At 35.0% G+C, this 23,966-nt stretch overlaps 2 protein-coding genes across 3 annotated transcripts in view; one reads left to right on the top strand and one right to left on the bottom strand.

Annotated features, from left to right (window-relative positions):
• LOC140049965 (sorting nexin-25-like) overlaps nt 1–23,966 on the bottom strand; it is a 30,857-nt gene that overhangs the window by 5,179 nt on the left and 1,712 nt on the right. The window contains exons 3-17 of one of the 2 annotated variants that reach the window (XM_072094921.1): nt 23,854–23,935; nt 20,428–20,512; nt 19,865–19,922; nt 17,907–17,980; nt 17,370–17,548; nt 16,905–17,091; nt 16,018–16,165; nt 15,106–15,311; nt 14,837–14,876; nt 14,571–14,687; nt 13,404–13,703; nt 12,183–12,338; nt 11,818–11,949; nt 870–1,007; nt 92–205 (exon numbers count right to left, since the gene is read on the bottom strand). In XM_072094921.1, the coding sequence (XP_071951022.1) occupies nt 92–205; nt 870–1,007; nt 11,818–11,949; nt 12,183–12,338; nt 13,404–13,703; nt 14,571–14,687; nt 14,837–14,876; nt 15,106–15,311; nt 16,018–16,165; nt 16,905–17,091; nt 17,370–17,548; nt 17,907–17,980; nt 19,865–19,922; nt 20,428–20,512; nt 23,854–23,935 (2,016 nt within the window). The remainder of the gene's footprint in view (nt 1–91; nt 206–869; nt 1,008–11,817; nt 11,950–12,182; nt 12,339–13,403; nt 13,704–14,570; nt 14,688–14,836; nt 14,877–15,105; nt 15,312–16,017; nt 16,166–16,904; nt 17,092–17,369; nt 17,549–17,906; nt 17,981–19,864; nt 19,923–20,427; nt 20,513–23,853; nt 23,936–23,966) is intronic. The other variant, XM_072094922.1, reaches the window with a different exon arrangement.
• On the top strand, nt 8,174–11,644 carry LOC140049966 (uncharacterized). The gene is made up of 2 exons (XM_072094923.1): nt 8,174–8,260; nt 9,701–11,644. The coding sequence occupies exon 2, from the start codon at nt 9,719–9,721 to the stop codon at nt 11,084–11,086; it is 1,368 nt and encodes a 455-aa protein (XP_071951024.1). The 5' UTR covers nt 8,174–8,260; nt 9,701–9,718; the 3' UTR covers nt 11,087–11,644.

Below are 23,966 nucleotides of genomic sequence, written 5' to 3'. Positions count from 1 at the left end.
ATGGGCATGCCTATCTAGTAAAAGCTTGGTCAGCAACTTTAAAATCAATATTTATCATGACAAATAAATGACCCAGTAGATGACAACTTACAGTGAGGTAGTCTTGTAGCTGAGCTTTTGATGTTTCTAGGAATTCCTTATCAAGGGTTTTGAAAGGACGTCTGCTCATCTGAGGCAACTCATATTTTGCTAGCAACTTGCTGCACTAAAATTAATTAATCATATAACAAGTTTTTGAAAATATTTTGATCCGTGTTTCTGATACCAACAAAATAATGGACTCATCAATGTAAATGTAAGGCATTTTTCTTAAGATACAAAAAAATATATATTAAAAGAACAATTAGGTTTATATAAGAAAATTTTATTTTTATTACAATTACCAAGTAAAATATTTCAAATCATTGAGAATTAGTAAAATAATCAAATATGAAATATATTATGAAAAAGTCTTTAGCCTCTTTCTGCTTTACCCACACCACTAAAAATAAGTTGCGTCGATGGTGCAAATGTTTATATCTTATAATATTAGATATATTTTATATCCAGATCTGTTAAAAAGCTTGACAACTATGCAAAATCATTTGGAATGATGGTTACTATATTTATTTAAATAAACGCCCTGCTTTCAAAAACGCAACCCTCGACTAAATGCCTTAACGTAGAACATCATTTTGAATAAACACGTCACCTGCCTCAAATAGATGCTCCGGGGCCTTTATTTTTATCCTGAAATAAATGCTGCGCTACATGCATATTAAAAATAGGGAGAATTTAGCATATTACACCCAAACAAATTATTGCGACCTTCCCTCTCCGAGGCGTTTATTCGAATAAATATGGTAATATAAAAATGTATGAAAACTTACATCTTTAATCCTCTTGTGGAGCATGTGGAAGTCAGTGAGTCTTCTGGACACAACCCAACCTGATATTGGAATATTGGGATCAATGGGATGTACCACTATCACGTAGTAAGGCTGGTTTTTGTCACCATCTTCAATTTGCTGTAGAAAGGAAAGACACTTCATTATAATCCCACCAATAGCCCATAAATTTAGACCAGCATTGTTTTGACAACTACAATGGGGAATACAGTCAACTCTCCCAATACCGGACTCTCTGAAAACCAGAAACTCTCCCAATACCAGACTTTTTTTGAGGACCAAATGGTCCCAAATTTATATTTACCATTAAAAACACATTCCGAATACCAGACTTTCCAGAAAACCAGACTTATTTGGCCGGCCCAAAGGTGTCCGGTATTGGGAGAGTTGACTGTAGTAGACAAAATGTAGTGGAGCTGTAGCTTGGTGGTTCACATACTTGCCTTCCAATCTCAAGGTCCAGGGTTCAATCCTGACCTAGAGTAGGGTTGAACTTCACTCCCTAAGCCTCAAATGAGACTTAGTATATTAGCATGATAAATTATAAAATAGTCTATCCATCCTGTAATTGGTAACTTGCTGTTGGATGGTATGAATAAAAAAAAATGTAAAAAAATAATGGTACAGGGTATAGACCCAACTACTATAATATGCATAATAATCTCTGTTTATAGTACATTTTATACCTTTGTAGCAAATTCTCCTTTTTGTAGTCAAATCTAATTATGGAACTACTGTATTTATTTGTATTATTTATGTATATTATTTTTTTATATGGACTTGTTTAGAAATAGAATTGAATTGAAAAAAAAGGGCAATATTTATGTATGGAATTCACCCATTGCCTAATTTGAACAATTAAACTTTATCTACGTCAATTCGGGGACATGTAAACTATAATAATAATATAGAGATCATATATATATATATATATATAAACACAACAGGCATAGAAATAAATTCCAAACCGCCCGGTGATACACTGAAAATTATTTAATTAATTTTTGAAACGATAAAGATGAGGAAATCTGGGAGAATGAGAAAAAGTCGCCCCAATCGAGACTCGAACTCGGACCGTCTGCTTGATATGCAGTTGCCCTAACCATTAGACCACTGGGGCTTTCATAGTATTGTTCTTTAACTCGATCGGATAACGACCCTTTAACATTCTCGGCGTGGTACGGTTGGAACACAACTAGTCCTCAGTTGTACGCACGCGCACCAGAGATCAAATTGATACGCCCTCATCTATAATTCAGTATATTTATTCACTAAGCGGGATCTCGAGAGATACTTTTATATATATATAAACACAACAGGCATAGAAATAAATTCCAAACCGCCCGGTGATACACTGAAAATTATTTAATTAATTTTTGAAACGATAAAGATGAGGAAATCTGGGAGAATGAGAAAAAGTCGCCCCAACCGAGACTCGAACTCGGACCGTCTGCTTGATATGCAGTTGCCCTAACCATTAGACCACTGGGGCTTTCATAGTATTGTTCTTTAACTCGATCGGATAACGACCCTTTAACATTCTCGGCGTGGTACGGTTGGAACACAACTAGTCCTCAGTTGTACGCACGCGCACCAGAGATCAAATTGATACGCCCTCATCTATAATTCAGTATATTTATTCACTAAGCGGGATCTCGAGAGATACTTTTATATATATATAAACACAACAGGCATAGAAATAAATTCCAAACCGCCCGGTGATACACTGAAAATTATTTAATTAATTTTTGAAATGATATATATATATATATATATATATATATATATATATATATATATATATATATATATATATATTCAGTCTCCACCCACTATTCAACATGCTGTTTCTATTGTTATATTTCTTTTATTCCTGTCCACCCAAGCAGCACTTGCCAACTCATATGCTATGACTTTATCCAAATTCCCTCACTTGCACTGATGAAGGGCAAGTGTTGCCCGAAAGCTCTGCTAACTTTTCTGGCTGTTTACTTTATCGTTTTGATTTAGCTTTTCGCTTTTTTTTTTGTATCTCCATTGAGATCCAGCCACTGATACCCACAGCATTGTCATTTTTTCAGTAATTTGCCTTTGGATTTATATATATATATATACATAAACAAATCAGGCACAGAACATTAATTCTAAACCGCCCGGTGATATACTGAAATTTAATTAATTAATTTGAAACGATAAAGATGAGAACTCGATTGGATAGCGACTCTTTAACATTCTCGGCGTGGTACGGCGGAACAGCACTAGTCCTCAGTTGTACGCACGTGCACCAGAGATCAAATTGATCTTACAGTATTTTTATTCACGAGGCGGGATCTCAGATATATAAACACAAGAGGCAAAGAACATTAATTCTAAACCGCCTGGTGATATACTGAAATTTAATTAATTAATTTGAAACGATAGAGATGAAGAAATGTGTGAGAATGAGAAAAAGTCGCCCCAACCGAGACTCGAACTCGGACCGCCTGCTTGATATGCAGATGTCCTAACCATTAGACCACTGGGGCTTTCATGGTATTGTTCGAACTCGATTGGATAACAACTCTTTAACATTCTCGGCGTGGTACGGCGGAACAGCACTAGTCCTCAGTTGTACGCACGCGCAACAGAGATCAAATTGATATGCCCTCATCTTTCAGTATTTTTATTCACGAGGCGGGATCTCCGAAGAGATACTTTTTTATATATATAAACACAAGAGGCAAAGAACATTAATTCTAAACCGCCCGGTGATATACTTAAATTTAATTAATTAATTTGTAACGATAGAGATGAGGAAATCTGTGAGAATGAGAAAAAGTCGCCCCAACCGAGACTCGAACTCGGACCGCCTGCTTGATATGCAGATGTCCTAACCATTAGACCACTGGGGCTTTCATGGTATTGTTCAAACTCGATTGGATAACGACTCTTTAACATTCTCGGCGTGGTACGGCGGAACAGCACTAGTCCTCAGTATATAAACAAATCAGGCAAAGAACATTAATTCTAAACCACCCGGTGATATACTGAAATTTAATTAATTAATTTGAAACGATAAAGATGAGGAAATCTGTGAGAATGAGAAAAAGTCGCCCCAACCGAGACTCGAACTCGGACCGCCTGCTTGATATGCAGATGTCCTAACCATTAGACCACTGGGGCTTTCATGGTATTGTTCAAACTCGATTGGATAACGACTCTTTAACATTCTCGGCGTGGTACGGCGGAACAGCACTAGTCCTCAGTATATAAACAAATCAGGCAAAGAACATTAATTCTAAACCGCCTGGTGATATACTGAAATTTAATTAATTAATTTGAAACGATAAAGATGAGGAAATCTGTGAGAATGAGAAAAAGTCGCCCCAACCGAGACTCGAACTCGGACCGCCTGCTTGATATGCAGATGTCCTAACCATTAGACCACTGGGGCTTTCACGGTATTGTTCGAACTCGATTGGATAGCGACTTTTTAACATTCTCGGCGTGGTACGGCGGAACAGCACTAGTCCTCAGTTGTACGCACCCACACCAGAGATCAAATTGATACGCCCTCATCTTACAGCATTTTTATTCACGAGGCGGGATCTCCGAAGAGATACTTTTTATATATATAAACAAATCAGGCAAAGAACATTAATTCTAAACCGCCCGGTGATATACTGAAATTTAATTAATTAATTTGAAACGATAAAGATGAGGAAATCTGTGAGAATGAGAAAAAGTCGCCCCAACCGAGACTCGAACTCGGACCGCCTGCTTGATATGCAGATGTCCTAACCATTAGACCACTGGGGCTTTCACGGTATTGTTCGAACTCGATTGGATAGCGACTCTTTAACATTCTCGGCGTGGTACGGCGGAACAGCACTAGTCCTCAGTTGTACGCACGCACACCAGAGATCAAATTGATACGCCCTCATCTTACAGCATTTTTATTCACGAGGCAGGATCTCCGAAGAGATACTTTTATATATATAAACAAATCAGGCAAAGAACATTAATTCTAAACCGCCCGGTGATATACTGAAATTTAATTAATTAATTTGAAACAATAAAGATGAGGAAATCTGTGAGAATGAGAAAAAGTCGCCCCAACCGAGACTCGAACTCGGACCGCCTGCTTGATATGCAGATGTCCTAACCATTAGACCACTGGGGCTTTCACTGTATTGTTGGAACTCGATTGGATAGCGACTCTTTAACATTCTCGGCGTGGTACGGCGGAACAGCACTAGTCCTCAGTTGTACGCACGCGCACCAGAGATCAAATTGATACGCCCTCATCTTACAACATTTTTATTCACGAGGCGGGATCTCCGAAGAGATACTTTTATATATATAAACAAATCAGGCAAAGAACATTAATTCTAAACCGCCCGGTGATATACTGAAATTTAATTAATTAATTTGACCAGTGGTCTAATGGTTAGGACATCTGCATATCAAGCAGGCGGTCCGAGTTCGAGTCTCGGTTGGGGCGACTTTTTCTCATTCTCACAGATTTCCTCATCTTTATCGTTTTATAATTAATTAATTATATATATATATATATATATATATATAGGATAATTTTGCATAAAAAGTACTCCAACATAATTTAATTTTATGCATATTTAATTTATAGTGTGCATAAAAAAAAAGAAAAAAAAAACAGATTATAGAGATACATTATCAATACATAGGGTTCAAACTTTAGTTTCAACTTTAACACAGTATAAAGTTACAGAAAATAGAAAAATGACGCTTGAACTTTGATGGAAACTCTTTACTTGTTTACTTACTTGTTTACTTGTTTCCGGAGCTCAGCAATGCTGGGTCCGGAGTCGAGGCTAGGCTATGCCTATAAGCCCCTCTTGATAATTACATCAACTCTTGAATATGGCGCAAATTTAAGAGGGTGGTTGGACCATGCCCGTTCAAGACCGGACTTAAATTGATTGGTTGATCTTGAAGCTACTACATCCTCCGATAACGAATTCCATAATATAATAGCTTTTCGACCAAATGAGTCCCTCATCCAATTTGTGCGTGAGAACTTAAATTTTAATTTAAAAGAATGACCACGTGTTCTAACATCTTCATCACGCTCAAAAAAAGAATCAGCAGAAATACTATCCACTCCATGTAAAATTTTAAAAATCTGTATCAAATGAGCTCTTTGCCTTCTGTATGCGAGAGTAGGTAGGTTGAGAATTTTCAGCCTTTCTGAATAAGGTAAATGACGAATGGAAAAAATAAGCTTGGTGGCACGTTCTTGGACTTTTTCCAATAGGTCTTCCTCCTTACAATGTAGCGAGTTAAAAACAACGTTGCAGTATTCCAAGGTCGGACGAATAATAGCTTTGTATAAACGAAGAAACCCATCCATATTTAAAAACTTGAAAGCTCGATATACCATGCCCAACTTCCGATTTGCTCTCATTGCTACATCTGCCACATGTACATTAAAAACAAGTTTAGAGTCAATAGTAACACCGAGGTCTTTTTCATGATCAACTTCATTCAATAAGAAACCACGCATGGCATACAGATGTTTGTTGTTTTTCTTCCCAAAGTGCATTACTTTGCACTTACCCTCGTTAAAAGGTAATTGCCATTTGTCAGACCAGTCACATGCTTTCTCTAAATCTTCTTGTAGAACTTGAGCATCATTCACAGTGTTAACTACTCTATACAATTTAGTATCATCTGCAAACATGCGTACAGAGGAAGAAATAACAGAAGGTAAATCATTTATAAACATAATGAAAAGAACAGGTCCAACGACGCTTCCTTGCGGGATACCACTACGAACATCAGCCCAATCTGAAACACATCCATTGACACTAACCCGTTGTTGTCTATCGTTAAGAAATTCTTGAAACCATTTTAGAAGTTTACCTCTAATACCCAATGCACTCATTTTCAGAAGGAGTCTATGATGAGGCACACTATCGAAAGCCTTCTTGTAGTCAAGGTAGATACAATCAAAACAATCCTGATTATCAAAATAAGAAAACCAGTTTTCAAGAACATCAAGTAATTGTAAAGCACAAGAACGACCTTGCCGGAAACCAAATTGCTCATAACAAATAAGTGAGTGATGTTCAAGAAAGTCCAATAATTCCTTCCTGATAATTCTCTCCATAATTTTACCAACTACCGAAGTTAAACTCACAGGTCTATAGTTGCTTGGGTCAGACTTCACTCCTTTTTTAAAAATCGGTACCACTGTAGCCCGTTTCCAACTATTAGGGACGGCTCCTTCTTGAAACAATTTCGTAAAAATAATATGGAGGGGATAGCAAATGATATCCTTTAGTTCGACTAAGATGCGTGGGTGAATACCATCAGGTCCAGCTGTTTTAGTAATATTCAACGTTGATAAAATATTTAAGATTTCGTCACAAGGAAAGTCAACTTGAGATAAAAAATCCTCTGAAATGTCATCAATAGCCGGTACATTCGAAAAATTTTCATCGACAAATACACTACTAAAAAACGTGTTTAGCAACTCAGCCTTATCCTTCATCAGACACATGCCTTCCATTACTATCAGTTAAGTTGGGTATACCAGACTTTATATTGATCTGAGAACTGAGATACCTCCAAAAAGACTTTTCATTAGATTTGATCTCAATTGCTATTTTATTTTCGAAGTCAGATTTACCACAATAGAATACCAAGGGATATAAAATCAAAGCCTTAGATTCAAAACACACTCTGATATGTCAAAACATGGAGGATATAGTAAATATATCATGTATTCTTATTGACTTATTCATTACATTATTTTCATTGGCTTACTATTATTCTCTTGCATAATTCTCATTCGCTTATCATGATTGGCTTATATTATTTAATTATTCTTTTTAAACTATTCCCATTGGCTGGTTCTCATTAACTTATTTCCATTGGATTGGCTTATTGACTTATTCTCATTGGCTTAATATAAAATGCTTACTTCATTGGCTTAATATTTTCAAGCTAATTCTACCTGTCTCAATATCATTGCCTTTTTCCATTAGCTGCATTTTAGCTTATTTTTAACAGCCACATGCAATGCGGCTGATCTTAATACACACTGAATGTTCATGCCACACATTTTTTTTCATGCAACAAAAAAGTAATAAAACTAATTCCAGGTGTTTTCAAAATAGAAAGTAAATGAAAATGAAAGATGATAATAAGATGTGACGGAAACATTCATCCACGACTTGGCAGCAGATATCCGTACGGAAAATGGATTCCAGATTGTTGGGATTACATTATTTATTACATTTTAAAGTAACCCTTCAGTTTGGTATTGACATTGAAAGAGAAAGGTATTGTTTCGTTTCTCGGATTTCAAGATATAACTGGATATGGTAGAAAATTAAACATTTTTACAGGTGAGTCCTTAGAAAATAAAGCCTTGTCTACATATATAGATGTGATGATGTCATACCACTACTATATTTGGGCACATCACCGCCATATTTGGGCACATCATACTTTTTTTTGTTAAACTAGTTTGATAGTGTAAACAAAACTTAATGGTAATTTTCTACAAACAGAATTTAAAGTTTGGTTTCCACTAGAGGACGCAATGCAAGGACGAAATTCGCAAGCAAACAGACCAATCACAAGCTGCAGTTCGTATAATCCATTGCTTTTGATTGGTCAATTTGCTTGCGTTGCGGCTGTCTTTGCATTGTGTCCTAGTGGGAACCAAGCTTAATCACTCAATCTGTGGTCTGAAACTAATCTTACCTAAATATTATAATTAATAATCGTATTCAGTTTTATAAACAATTATAATAGTTAACAATTTTACAAAAATGTAAAAAACGATTTTAGTGGTAAGGGAGTTTTACTCTCTAAGACCATTAGCAGGGGCGGAGATAGCATCTGAGGCATTTTGGCCAGTCGATTCTATAATTATCTGAATATAGTGGGTTTTATAGACCATATTTTTAAATATTTAAAATATACGGAAATGGTTTTTTGTGTGCGCCTAAAGCCTGTTTTCCCGTCGCCAATTTTGACACATTTTTTACGCGATCGTTAATGCTTGCTTGGTTCTTTCGACGTTGCTGGGACACATGGACGTGAAGTTTTGCAAAGCCAAGGTCGGTCACGTGCAGCAGCCGGGCCCGTGTCAAAATTGAAAAAGTTACAGGTTTTGATGCTTCAACCCAGCCGGCCTAGGACATGTTTTCGCTGATATCTTAATCTAGTCTTTACACTAAAAACAAACATTAAAGTAAATTGTTTTTATAATAAAATTTGAAATATCAGACTTTAAAAGAGTACAAAAAACATTGTCGTGTTGCAAAAAATCAAGAATTGTCAGCGCGTACGTATTTTTTCACAAATTGATGACGTAATTTATGAACTATTTGATTGGTCAGTCAGTTTTACCGATCGTAACGTGAATGAACCAAGTTCAACTTTTAAAAAAATTTAAGATTTTAATGATCTTTAATGTTGAATTTCCCCGCTTTTCTTGTAAAATCGTATGTAAATGGGTGCATAATATTACAAAAGGGGGTCCGGGGCAGCCCCTCCCCCCTAAATCCGCCCCTGATTAGTACACACTGTAACATGCTGGATGTAATTGTACAAGTGAAAAAAGAGAAAAAGATAAAGAATAGATATATTTTTCCAAATAAATAAATCTATCAAAGATAAATAATCATGTCATACCATTACAACAACATCATAGAACCAATCAACCATAAAATATTTATTTCCAAAAAAAGAAATGATTAATTTTATTTTTGTTTTACTGTAAATCCTATAAGATGTTTGATATATACAATATATTTCCTTTTTTTTTTGCTTTTTAGATTGATTAACATTATATCATGGCAAGGATCTTACTGAAGGAATACTTTCTTTTTGCATATATAGTCACTTTAGTCATTCTATCATCAGGACAAACCACGCCAAAGATTGAAAATGTAAAAGACAATGAAACTACGGAACAAACACCAACTACAGAAGCGATAACAACCACGCTACCTGCAGTTCCAACAGCACCATTATATCCTTCTGATACCTGCAGTATTCCTGGTGTTCCGGGTGTCCCAGGGTCCGCAGGCATTCCTGGAATTCCTGGTACACAAGGTGAGAAGGGGGACATGGGTGAGCCCGGTCCAAGTGGTCCATCAGGCCAACAAGGCATCTCAGGCCCTCCAGGCCCACCAGGTCCAAGAGGCTTTACAGGTTTAAATGGCACAAATGGAATAGGTATACGTGGTGATGCAGGCTCGATTGGACAGAAAGGTGATAAAGGCATACCTGGTGACCTAGGACCTGTCGGTCCAAGAGGCCCTGCTGGTTTTAATGGAACAAATGGTATAGGTATTCCTGGTGATGTAGGACAAAAAGGTGACAAGGGAGATATGGGCATGCCTGGTGATATAGGCCCACAAGGTTTCAGAGGTCCTTCAGGCTTCAATGCCACAGGTATGACAGGACTACCTGGTATGCCTGGTATAACTGGGCAGAAGGGTGAAAGAGGACTAACAGGAGCTGTAGGCCATCAAGGTCCAAGAGGTTTTGCAGGGTTCAACGGAACAAATGGTATAAGTATTCCTGGTCCGACAGGTTCCACGGGTCAAAAAGGTGAACCCGGAGTACCAGGATTACCTGGGGTAACTAGTGGGTCTACAGGTCAAATTTCAACACTTATACCAGGACCTCCTGGCCCAGTAGGCCCACAAGGTCCCAAAGGAGAGTGCTTACTTGGTAGCATTGGACCAATGGGACTAAAAGGTGAAAAGGGCAGCATGGGGCTACAAGGAAACCCAGGTAATTACACAAAAGACATGAAAAAATCTGCATTTTCAGTTGTCTTAACAAACTTCAGAGGAAGAATATCTACAACGAAATCTGTGAAATATAACCTTATAATAACCAATATTGGAAATGACTACAACAGCGATACAGGGACATTCACGGTACGTATTCCAGGCACGTATGTCTTCTCGTTTATGGCGATGAAAACATCAAGACCTGGAGAAGAAGCCGGTCTTTACTTAATGCGCAACGGCGCATTTCAACTTGGAACTCGTAGTGATGGTTCAAGTCCTTATGCAACGTCTACGAACATCGGTATTCTAAATTTGAAGGTCGGTGATGAGGTTTGGATTCAACCATTCAAAAAGTTTCTTTACAGCGACGGGAGTAAATATCCTAGCTTTTCTGGATTTCTGCTTTACCCCGATTAAAAATTCTTTTTTTGAAGATGATTTTTTATGACAAGCATGAATACAAATAAAATTGGGAAATTGCATTGCTTTGTTTTTGCGAATACAAAGACTCAAAATTACAAGAATATTTTTTAAAAGATGTTATGCAAAATTGTGACATATTTCACCAAGGATCCTAGATACAATACAATTAGAAGAACTCTTCCCAATTGCAACGTTGAATATTTTAGCTTTTTTTGGACTTAAATATCAAACAACCCTTTTGAAAGAGTTTTATCAATACGAATCTTGCGCATGCGATACAAGAAAACTTTTTTTTTAATTGGAAAATCATATTACTTAACCTTGATATTATTTTACATATTTATTAAGAGACCTGCCAACTCACACTGCACATATTATCAGCACAAACTTTAGATGATGAGAATTGAAAATGAAACTTGGATTTGAGCCACATGGACTATTGTTATTTTCATTTTCCTCCATCTGGAACCAATGAAACTATGATGTTCCATTATTGGTAAATCATGCAAAATTATGTGCATATTTGTAAAATGCAATAAAGGAATTGAATAAAAAGTTACTTGAGTTTCACTGTGGTTTTTTTTAAAGATTTTTTCTGCCTTTAAAATATCTGATAATAAATATGTTTTAAAAAAAGACATTTAAATGGAGGTACTGTAAAGTGTTTTTTTTTTGTGCTTTACTAAACCTTAAGATGAGAAAAATATTGTATAAATATGATTTACCTCTACACTGCATATATCTGTTCTCCATTTACCGATATGTTCACACCATAGATCAGTTCTTTCAATGTAAAGTTCAAATTGACGTCGTTCAACCCTCATCATTTCAATCTCTTGCTCTAATGTCTCCTGCATCTGATAAAATATGAAAAATAAGATTAGAAAAAGTTCTTATCGACTAACAATCAAACTTGGTTGTTCTGCTTGATAAGTAGGCTTATATTCAAGACTGTTGAGTAGCAACAATAAAGCGCACATATACACAACAGAATGAGTGAGTCAAACGGCTGAGCAGTTAAGTTTACCGTACTAAAGAGAAAAATATCATCACAGGTTTGAGGCCTTGCTACCTTCTTAAGTCTACCTACCTTGGCATCTGGATTAGCAGAGGCTTTGATGTTGGCCAATGCAGTAGTCTTGTTGTCCATCTTCTCTTCGCATTGCTGTAGCTGTTTTACTACGGCATTTGTTTGCTCTGCAATGGTGGCACTTTCTAAATCATCATCTAACGAGCCTGGTTGTACCTAGTAAGCAACAATTATGTTTTAGTACAATAACTGAAATATTTGTCCAAAAAGCGTAAAATGGTCCGAGATATTAAATAGCATGCCCTTTGTAAGTTTTAAACTACAGAAAATGTCTTGTCTTAGGCTCTGCCTACACTATCAAACTAGTTTGACAAAAAAAAGTGTGATGTACCCAAATATGGTAGTGATATGACATCATCATGCGCATATACAGGCACATCAAATTTTTTTGTCACATAAAATTTGCTTATGTTTTTTCGACACGACCGTATGAGCGTTTTTGTAACGTTATCATTATATAAACCTGTTAATATACCAACAAATGTCAACAGACAAACAAAGCAAGTAGTATACAGGGCCGCAACAGCTATGAGCGTTCACTGGCTAAACCCAGAAGCCCTGGAGCTTATGGGCGGTGTCAAGAGGAAAAAACAGGCATCAAAATATGTCGAAATAGTTTAGCTTTGGAGCGCCACATAGATACGTTACGCCACTGGTAGTATATCAATATGTGAACAACAATAATTGTTGTGTTGGCAAATGATAATCAGCAAAAATAATATCCAACTAAGGCTGTGTTTATATTTAATTTTTAGCGTGTTTTAGGGGCAGAGGTCAAACCCTCAAAAACTTTGGAGTACTGTATATAGTATACATGAAATCGTAATACCGTGGTATATCATAGTTCATAATCCTAAGTTGTATTTTCTTCATATGCATTATGAATTCATATTAAGAATTGTAGCCCCTGATCCCTGGTTTAATAGTTAGTTCGTTAGTTATTGCTTTATAAATTTGAAATTTTAAAATTTGAAAAATTGTTTTGAAATTAGGATAAAACTATGCTAAATTTGTCATTAGAAAAAATCCTGACATATGACAGGACTTGAACCAGTGTGTTACTCCACCACCACAAAATGATCATTTGGGAACAATTGCATGTTTACAACCCAGCACCACAATATTAGACTACGAGAATAACAGCAAAAAACATTATCAGTGTTGTGTTAGCGTGTGTTAATGCAGCACCACGACCACAAACAGCGGCAACACAACACTAACCATTTTAAACATCTGTTCCTCATCTTCGGATTTTGGCCGCTGCGGGTCTTGTCTGGGATTCATGGTGGCTTGACAGTATTCAGGTGTAACTGGTAGTTGCATGTACGTACCTAATGCTAAACTCACCAAGGTATCATATTGTTGTTTAAGCTCCTCTTCTGACCTTTGTTTGGCCGGTGGTGTGTGTGTAGAAGCGTGGCTGAATTGTGTGTAGTTTTCACTCAGAAGGAACGAAGGAAAATATTCCTCGTCAAGTAGTTCATACACCTTATTTTGAGCTTCGTAGAAAGCCTCTGGACCCTATTAAGGAAACAATACATTTGTTATCAAACTGAAGTTATGAAGTTACTTCTGCATGTTGCATGAGTAATTGAATTGTTTGAATGTTGTTTGTATATTTTTGTATTGTTTTTAAAGCTCTGTCTACACTATCAAAGAATTGTGATGTGCCCATATATGGACATGATGATGTCATAGCACTACCATATTTGTGCATATCACTTCCATACTTGGGCACATAACATTTTGTTAGTGTAGACAGAACTTGAGAGGACCTCTTCAAGTCAGCTGTACTACGCAGTACAGCTGACTTGAGCTACCCTTGTAAAACAACGTTGAACAAATAAATAAAATAAATTGAATGTTTAGTTCTATCAGTATTTTTGTTTTAAAACATTTTTGTTGCAAATTTCCAAAAGCAATTATTTATTCAAAGGGAAAACATACACACAGCATGCTTTATATTTTAACAAATATTTACGAGTGAAGATGTTTTTGTTGTGAGAAATAATTGTAATCAATTTGTAAATGACAACAGCACTAAAAAGTACAGAACTTCACAAAACACAAAGTTGATTTTCATTTGGATTCTTTAATTGCACGGCTGTAAAGCTAAACATTTCAGCTATTAAGACTTGGTTCCCACTACGACACAATGCAAGAATGTAAGCGCAACACAACTGATTTGACCAGTCACATGTTTTTAAAGTAATATATATGCATTATTTTTTCAAAACGTCACAAATTGTAGGGAATGGGTCTTTAAAGTTGCTTGTGTTGCGCTTTGCTTCCCAGTCGGGACCAATGGCTGTATTTCCCTAAGTGTGAGTGGTGAATACAGCCACAAGCTTTAACGTCACTTCATGATGTCAAGGACGAATCACTTACCTTGTTGCCGATAAGGTATGCTTGCATCTGCTTCACTAACAATTTATCAAGGTTGACTGCACTTGTGGTAGCAACATAAACCTGATACAGGTCATTAGCCACTTTGTGTTGATCTCTCTGAAAAATAAAAGAATTCCAAATATCTGTATCTATTTTGTAAAACAACTGGCTGAAATTGTTCACAAAAAATAGGAGAAGAGTTAATTCTTCCCCTAGTGGAAGTGGAATTAATATAATGGTAAAAGCAAAAAAAATTATTTTCTTACTTTTTTGGTAGTTTTAAGTTTTTCAACTGCCTTCCAAAAGCTGCATGAAAGAAAAAAAAAATTATTAGCAGTTTTCTTCGGAAACCTATTCTCATAGGTATAATCCTCGGTTAAATTAAAAAATTCAAATATTTGTTGCAGTATTTAACTACTACTTTCGCGACATAAAACTTTTGCGAATTAAAAAAATAAAGTACATGAAACTGTTAAGAATTTAAATTTTAAGCTTAATACGCGCAAAAAGTTTCTGGTTTTACAGTAATACCTACTATAACAAATCATCTTTGCCTTCCTTTTTGAGGAAACTGCTGAAATACTTCAAAGCCTCTTTGTCTTGAAATATGTCCTCTAGTAACACGAGCATATTTGATGATGACGTGCTGTCTTCGTCACCAGTGCTATGAAAGTATCTGTGATACTCGGGCCCTCCAACGAGCCGGATACGTCGCTCACAATGAGCCTTTGCAAACCGACACTTAAAAAAAATAGAAAATATTATTTGGATATGACAATACATGTACATACTTGCATAGTTATTACATCGTGCTTCGGGCAAGTCAAATGGCTGAGCGGTTAAAGCAGGGGCGCCATTTACGGTACATAAAGGGCCAACAATATCTACATCATGTTGAACATATCAGCACAAGCTAAAAATAATATTTGGCGGCCATTTTGAGAAGTACCTGCTCTGTTCACATCACTATACACATAGTTGACTCTCTAGTTCTATATACCTCTATGCTGATAACGCTTTTTAGTTGAAAACCCCTGGCTAGCAACGAGGGCATATCGACATACTAAGGTTTTGGTTTTTAGCTTTGCAATGTATATTAAATTTTTAATTTAATCATATACTATTCATGTGAATCTTGAATGCAATATTATGTTCAGAATGTCTTTATTTATCAGTGTAAAACTATTAATAGAGTTTTTAAAGTATTAACAGTATTTAAATAAACCATAATCTTAAAATGAAATATATGATAATTTCATAATTATTATACCGAATCTCAATTTTTAAAACTGAATATAAATCTTTATATCGTTTTAGACTCTGTAATATAAATTTTCTCTGTATACTTAATTGTTTTAAAATATTTAGATTTTAACACAAGTTTCCTCACAAAAGAGAAAAAATAAAACAATTTTGAGTTTCAATACAATTAAGTGGTAAGGTTCACCTGATTTAAGTATCTCTTGAGGTTGCGTGCTTTTAGTAACTCTCCTTTGCCAGTTCCTTTAGACGCTTTGGATCCCGCTTCTAGACCTTTCGCTTTTTTCATATTCTGAATGTTAGTTGCCTGCATAATTTCAGTTAAAATATGATATCTGAAAAAGTAGAATTTATAAAATTATCCCATTTAACCTCTCATAAAATGTTACCCTATTTGGCCTCCCATAAAATGTTACCCCATTTGGCCTCCCATAAAATTTTACCGCATTTAGCCTCCCATAAAATGTTACCCTTTATTTGGCCTCCCATAAAATGTTACCCTTTATTTGCCCTCCCATAAAATATTACCCGATTTGGCCTCCTATAAATTATTACCCCATTTGGCCTCCCATAAAAAGTTACCCCATTTAGCCTCCCATAAAATGTTACCCTATTTAGCCTCCCATAAAATGTTACCCCATTTGGCCTCCCATAAAATATTACCCCATTTGGCCTCCTATAAATTATTACTCCATTTGGCCTCCCATAAAAAGTTACCCCATTTGACCTCCAATACAATGTTACCTCATTTAGCCTCCCATAAAATGTTACCCTTTATTTGGCCTCCCATAAAATGTTACCCCATTTGGCCTCCTATAAATTATTACCCCATTTGGCCTCCCATAAAAAGTTACCCTATTTGGCCTCCTATAAAATGTTACCCAATTTGGCCTCCCATAAAATATTACCCCAATTAGCCTCCCATAAATTCTGAATTCAAATGTGGACGTATGTGATTTCTGGCAGAATAGAAATATATGTTGAAGTTGTTAGAAGTGTAGAAAAGCGAGGTTTTAAGAGAGTTTCCGGTTTTCAGAAAGACATCAAAGGAGAATAAATAAATAATAGCAAAACCTGATTTGTTGAAGTTCTTGCGTGTCATTACAGCTATTGATTAGTTTGATGAAATCCTCATAAGTAGCCGAGTACATGTAGTTACGATTGTGCTTCTTTGCTAACTGTTCTCTGTACTCTAGATGCATGAGGAGGGTGTTGTTGACATAGCTGGGACTGCACAGTGTATCAATAGCTGGTTTAATTACTGAAAGACAAAAAAATAACATAATAAACTTAGTAAATATGTCTAAAGGTCTGTCTACACTATATAAAAAAGTGTGATGTGGCCATATATGGTGGTGACATGATGTCACATCACATTTTTTTTTAGAAAATAAAAGGTTAAAAACATGCAAAAAACTCTTCAAAACTTTCTAATCTTACTTTACATAATAATGAAAAACTGTTGATTTATTTTGCATTTTTTAATTCTTTGAAATTAAAACATCTAGGCAAAATGTGTCGCTTGCTTCATGGTCGTACCTGAACATGTGATTATTTCTCGTATCAAATGGCGCGCTGTCTCGGAACTGGCTATCCGTTCAGGTAGTAATAAAACAAGTAGGACTTCAATTGCCTCTCGTAAAAATTCTGTCTCTTCTTCAGTACCCTTTAAACATGGATGTAAATGAAACGGCTTAACCGTCCCCTCAACAAGGTTACTAAAAGAACAATTTTAGACTCGTTAATTAAATACAGCAAAACCCCTTTATTTGGACACAGCTTTTCAGGAGGCACCCTTATTTAGGGGACACTTTGTTGGGTCTGGAATTTACTCTTAAGCTCTGTCTAAACTATCAAACTTTATGTGACAAAAAAATGTGATGTTCCCATATGATGATGTCATATCACTACCATATTTCACACTTTTATTGATAGTGTAGACAGAGCTTAAGAATAGCTGAGCTGTCAACATTCTGAAATAAATCCAGTGATGAAAGATGAAATCATATTGATATTGGCTGACGAAGGTGCTGATGCGAACCATATAAGGTATTGAATTTATTTTGTTTGTTTTACCTTGGAGATGTCTCTCGTAACTCTCTGAAGTGTTCACACAATTTATCAGTAACATCTAAGGCCATGAATCGTACCTGTTTAAAAGAATGTTTATAAAAGTTTTATTATTAAACACAAAAGGCACTGAACCTGAATTCTAAACCATCCAGTAATATAATGAAATTTAATTAATTAATTTGAAACAATAAAGATCTGTGAAAATGAGAAAAAGTCGGCCCAACCAAGCTTCGAACTCGAAACCTTCTGCTTGATTGTCCTAACCATTAGACCACTTGAGCTTTCACAGTATTGTTTAAACTCGATTAGATAGTGACTCTTTAAATCTCTCGGCATGGTATGGAGGAACAGCACTAGTCCCTCAATTGTATGCACACACACCAGAGATCAGAGCCATATATAAAGAGTTACGACATTGAAAATTAAAAGCCATTTTTGTGTCAGAGAATTCGCACACTGAGGGCGCGCGCGTCTATTTTGTATAGCGTTTTCCTGTAGTTCATGCATTATTTTTAGATTTTTTTGTCTATGAAATAACGCTTATATTACACAAACCAGTAGTGGTGTTAGTAGTCTATGAGTGCTAGCTTACCTGTATAAATCGACAATAGCCCGTGCTCTCCCGAGGGAGGGCTTAGATACGAAAGTGAAAAGCTCCTGGAACACCCCTGTATTATAATGGACCCGTCCGCAACCACGCCCTCATGTGGGAACGTACCAACGTACCACCGTCATCATTTTCTTTCGTAACGTGAGAACGTTACGACGTGTGAGACTCCGTTTTTATTTTAGTAATTAATTTTATTAATGGTATTAATTTGGTAACATATATATATTGTGTCTATAATAACAAAAGAATAAATGCTAGGGCCTACATGCAAGTCAGGATACATCAAAGCATGAACCAATACAAAAAACACACAAATTCACCCCTCTTTTTATACAGTATATGGCTCTCTGTGTGTTTTTGACACAAACTTTCAGAGACTCGTTCATCATTTCATTTGTAATAATTTGCCTTTATTAATTTAATAGTGTTCATACGCTATTCAATATATTAACAAATATATCCACGACACTTTATTATTTTATTTAGTCATCAAAGCATGCATTATGAATTTAAAATGTTACATTATTAATAGGACGTAGTTATGGGATGTTTCGTTCCAGAATCAATCGAACTTTATAATGTACTAGCGCACGCGCGCGCAATATTCGTTGCCGCAAGTACTTCTTTACGCTGTGCACATCGATATTTCACCGTAAAATGTGCAATTACATTTTTTTAAATATAAGAAAAAGTTTAAAGTATTTTCTTGCTCCTATTCTTTACATGCATTAATAGAGACAAGTTTGACACAAATTGATCTGCATATCACGTGACTATAATCCAATGTCGTAACTCGTTATATATATGGCTCTGCCAGAGATCAAATTGATACGCCCTCAACTTTTCAGTATTATTATTATATATAAAAAATATATATAGTAATAAATTTAAAATCATTACTAACAAATTTTGTTTAGAATTTCTCAGCCTATTCTCGGTACTGTATCTATTTCTGAAATATCATAGAAATACTTTGGTAATATAACATGTATCAAGTAGTAGCCTAATCCCTAACCTTACATACATATAAATGAGATATTACCAAATATTCCTTTGATATTCAGAAATAGATAGTATTTGGAGATACAGCACTGGGAATTGGGTGAATTTCTAATATTTTTTCATACAGCCTGATTTAGATAGCTTACCTATTTTTACTCAACTGTAAATAATCTATACCTACTGTAGTAGAACAAAAAGGACATAAAGCATTATAAACACTTGAGTTAACATTTATACAGTGCAACAAACCACAATGCTTAAAATTCAAAACTAACTTAACTAACTTAACTACCTTTATTTGGATTTTGGAATGGGGGAAATATACAAAAATAAAATTATTATACAGTACCATATCAACTTTCTGCAACCTTTTCAGCAGATTAGTAATCAACTCCCACATATCATCTCTGAAAAACACATTAGTAGAAATAAAGATACTGTATTATTGATTTATTTCAGAAAAAAAATTCCATATATATAAAAATAGGATTTCCTCTCATTTAGTAAAGAAATTTGAAGTTCGTAGTACACCTAACAAGATCATTTTCACTATTCAAAACTCTGAAGCTCTGTCTGCACTATCAAATTAGTTTGACAAAAAAAGTTTGATGTGGCCAAATATTGTAGTGATGCTAAATATGGTAGTGATATGACATAATGATGGGCACATCACAATTAAAACATAAAGTTTGATAGTGTAGACAGGGTTTTATTCTAAAACCATAGACGCAGTAATAAGAGGGTATTCTCTTCATGTTATTAACACTACAGTGCATAGGTAAGCCTAGTAACATTCTCATATGAGTTGTTATAGCACACATCCAGAGATTTAATAGTTTTTACAGAGTGGTGTTACACTAAACACAGCAGTACAGACTAGACAAATATAAATACGAAAATTGTTTGACTTACTCCACGGCTGATATGAAAGTACCATAGTCTTTTCCGAGATCTTGGTACCAAACCATAATGAAGTCTTGAACAACTAGATCAAACACTGCAAATAAAAAATAAAAACTACATAATCAAAATATAACATTATAGGCAGCACACACAACAAAAATCAAAACAAAGCAATAGCAAAAACCATATAAAAATACCATTTAAAAAAAAACAAGTCTGTAAACTTTAAATCCACCATTTTGGTATTCATGAAGTTTATTGTTTTTATTTTGCTGTAATTTTCTGCTGTATATTATAGGTTTTATATTTATTATTATTATTATTATTTTATTTATATAGCGCTTTTCCAAATTAGTATAAAATGATCAAAGCGCTTTACATCAGCACACCCAACAATGAGTCACTTCTTAGGAAATAGATGTGTTTTGAGGACTTTTTTAAATTTTAAAACCGTGGTTTGTTCCCGGATCACAGACGGGAGTTCGTTCCACATCACTGGTCCAAATTTTGAGAAAGTATTATTTCCAGAGGTCCGCTTTTCGAAACAGTGATCCAATCTAGTGTGATCTATCTCGGACCTCAGGCCTCTCTTAGCACATTATTTCAATGAGATTGTATGTTTTTTTTTGTAATGTAATGCAATATATTTTTAGTCTGTATATAAATAATAATATCAAGTTATTTTATATCAATGTTTTCTGCTATAAGTTTTACAATTTTGTATATTTTTATATTAATTTTTTATATTATTGGTTTGATTTTAATGACTGTAATTTTCTGCTGTATATTATAGGTTTTATATTTCAATGGGATTGTATGTTTTTTTTTTTAATGTAATGTTTTTAGTCTGTATTTGATAATAGAGAGGTTTCGCAATCTTACGAATACAATAACGAAAACGTCACGCACACGTATTCGTTTTCGTAAGCCATAAAAATCTGTTTCGCATGGCAACGAAATATTGAGGCGCGTCGAAAATATGACTGCGGTAAATTTGAGCGAAGTGCAGGGCAGGTACGTGTTGCTTGGTGCTTGGCTGCCTAGGCCTAGCATAACATAAAAGCGAGTGAGGACTTTAAAAACTGCTATTTATCAAAACTGACTTGGCATTTTAGTAAATTACTTTAACTAGATGGTACGCTCGCTTCGCTCGCGTACCATCTAGGTCAGGTCGTGCCCACAGATGGTTCTCGAATACACAGTAATTTCAGGGTAAAAAATCTGGCGATTTCAAATGCACGTACCGCAGGACTATAATACATTGTCGTTTACAGAAACGAATAAGTAGACACAATGATTTATGTAGTAACAAATTAGCACCCTGGGAATTACTTCCGAAAGAGAAACTTACCACAAAATGAGTCCAAATTGTTTATTCATTTAAAGAAACCCAATTAGGGTTGAGGGATTGGAAAGAGGATAGGTACAAAGAGGAACAATTTTTAAATACCTGTATATTCTTTATCCACGTCAGTAACGAAATATTGTTTTCATTTTTTATAGGCCTATAAATAATATACCACTAACGGTGACTAAATATAGTAAAACATTTGCGATTTAATACTTTGTTAAAACTGTCACTGTCATAGTCGATTGAAATAGTAAAGTACATGTAACGATACACCACTACAACGTTTATATTTTTTGTAATTATTAATTAATGCAAACGTTGAGAAGCAACTGTCAGTAATAAAGTTTATTTGTATATAATTACGTGTGTATATATCTAACAGTAGAGCCTACCCATAATCACAGTAATAAAGTTTATTTGTATATATTTTTTTACATCTAACAGTATTCACAGTAAGAAATGTTTGTATATATTTTTTTACATCTAACAGTATTCACAGTAAGAAATGTTCGATTCAAATGACGACCAAAAATGGTTAATATGTATTTGCAGTACTGTATTGTCAAAGTATTACAAGTTTATTCTCCAAGGGCTCATAAATTTACCTACTTGTGTTAAACCAAACTGGCAGACTGAGAGATTGGAATGTTCCATTCATCGCAAATAAATACATTTGTAAAAACGTAAATTAAATCTATCAAAATAGTATTTTATAAAGAAAATCGGCCTGTCTTCAACATTATGATGCTGTACTCGAGCAGTTCAACCGGTTTTCAGCTATTAAAAACAATTATCGTAGGAGGAGATAGGAAAATGCGAAGCGTCCTCGTATTATTGTGTGCGGGTATTTTTCAAGTTGGACATCCATTAGACAGTGTATACCACGATCGGAAAACACCCCTATTTGGGGCAAATCGTTGAACCTAAATTCGTTTTAATCATCAATAACTAATTATCTAACTCAATTTAATTATTAAACAGGGTTACATCAGGTGGTTAAAATCAGTACCGAAAGTACGAACCAACTTTATATACCATCGAGTAAAAATTCTAGAAGTAAGGCACGATTTACCGAATTTTGCCCTTACGTAAATTTATATATAGATAAATTACTTTCAATAAATCTATAATTATGTTATAATCATGAATCATTCCTGATTCAAATGCAAAATGTGCAAAATGGATCAAAAACTATACTCGTTTTGTAGTTACGAATATGACTGGTGATATTTGTCAACACGAACACGCTTTACGAATAAGAAATGGGGATCAGCTCAAAAGTTTCACAAATGTATGACGTATCCGTTTTCGTTATCGTATTCGTAAGGTTGCGAAACCTCCCTATTGATAGCTGGTTTTCCTGCTATAAAGTTTTACAATTTTATATTATATTGATTTTTGTAATCTGCACACAATTCAATTTTATTGCAAAGAGTACAAAATAAAAAGCCATAATAAAAGATGTTGTATACTGTATGTGTACCATGAATTCACATGACCTAAATTGTTGGTCATCGCAAAAATCAAAAGCTCCCTATTCCTAAGAGTCAACCCTGTGAATAAAATTAAATATTCAAGCTTACATTACAACCTAAAATGGGCAACCACTTTAGTTGATTGCAGATTTAATCAATAAAAAACCCAATTCAAATTGCCTTTAATCCTGATATGCTAAATACAATAGAACCTGTAATAAAATCACCTTAATAGGTGTGTTGTCTGAATAGAGGTATTCCAAAGGATCGGTCGGTTCCACTGTATCTGGTAATCCATACAAATTGTAGAGGTTAAATTTGTTTAAAACGAAAGAGACAAAATGGTAGTCAAATGGTAGTCTACACAATTATCAAATTTTATGTGACAAAAATATGTGATGTGCCTATATGGACATGATGATGTCATACCACTATCATATTTAGGTATATTACTACCATATTTGGGCACATTACACTTTTTTTTATCAAACTAGTTTGATAGTGTAGACAGAACTTTATAGGTAGGCTTGTCAGTTGTAGGACAGAGATATATTTTACAGTGGTTGTGAAGCAGTCCTTAAACTGTTCAATTGTGAGCTAGTCAATCACCTTCTTTGATAGCTTTATCCATGGCTCTTGATATTACAACACCTCTTCGTTTTTGTTTTTTTTTCTTCCTTGTCCGCATTTCCTAGTAAAAGTAAATAAATCTTCCTTACATC

Source organism: Antedon mediterranea, chromosome 5 (genome assembly GCF_964355755.1).
Source record: "Antedon mediterranea chromosome 5, ecAntMedi1.1, whole genome shotgun sequence".
Classification (NCBI taxonomy): Eukaryota; Metazoa; Echinodermata; class Crinoidea; order Comatulida; family Antedonidae; genus Antedon; species Antedon mediterranea.
The sequence above is the reverse complement of the archived record's forward strand: the minus strand, read 5'-3'. Positions and strand labels throughout refer to the sequence as shown.

What these genes read in the sequence shown, in the direction of transcription:
- LOC140049966 (XM_072094923.1), top strand. Translation starts at nt 9,719, where the DNA reads ATGGCAAGGATCTTACTGAAGGAATACTTTCTTTTTGCATATATAGTC.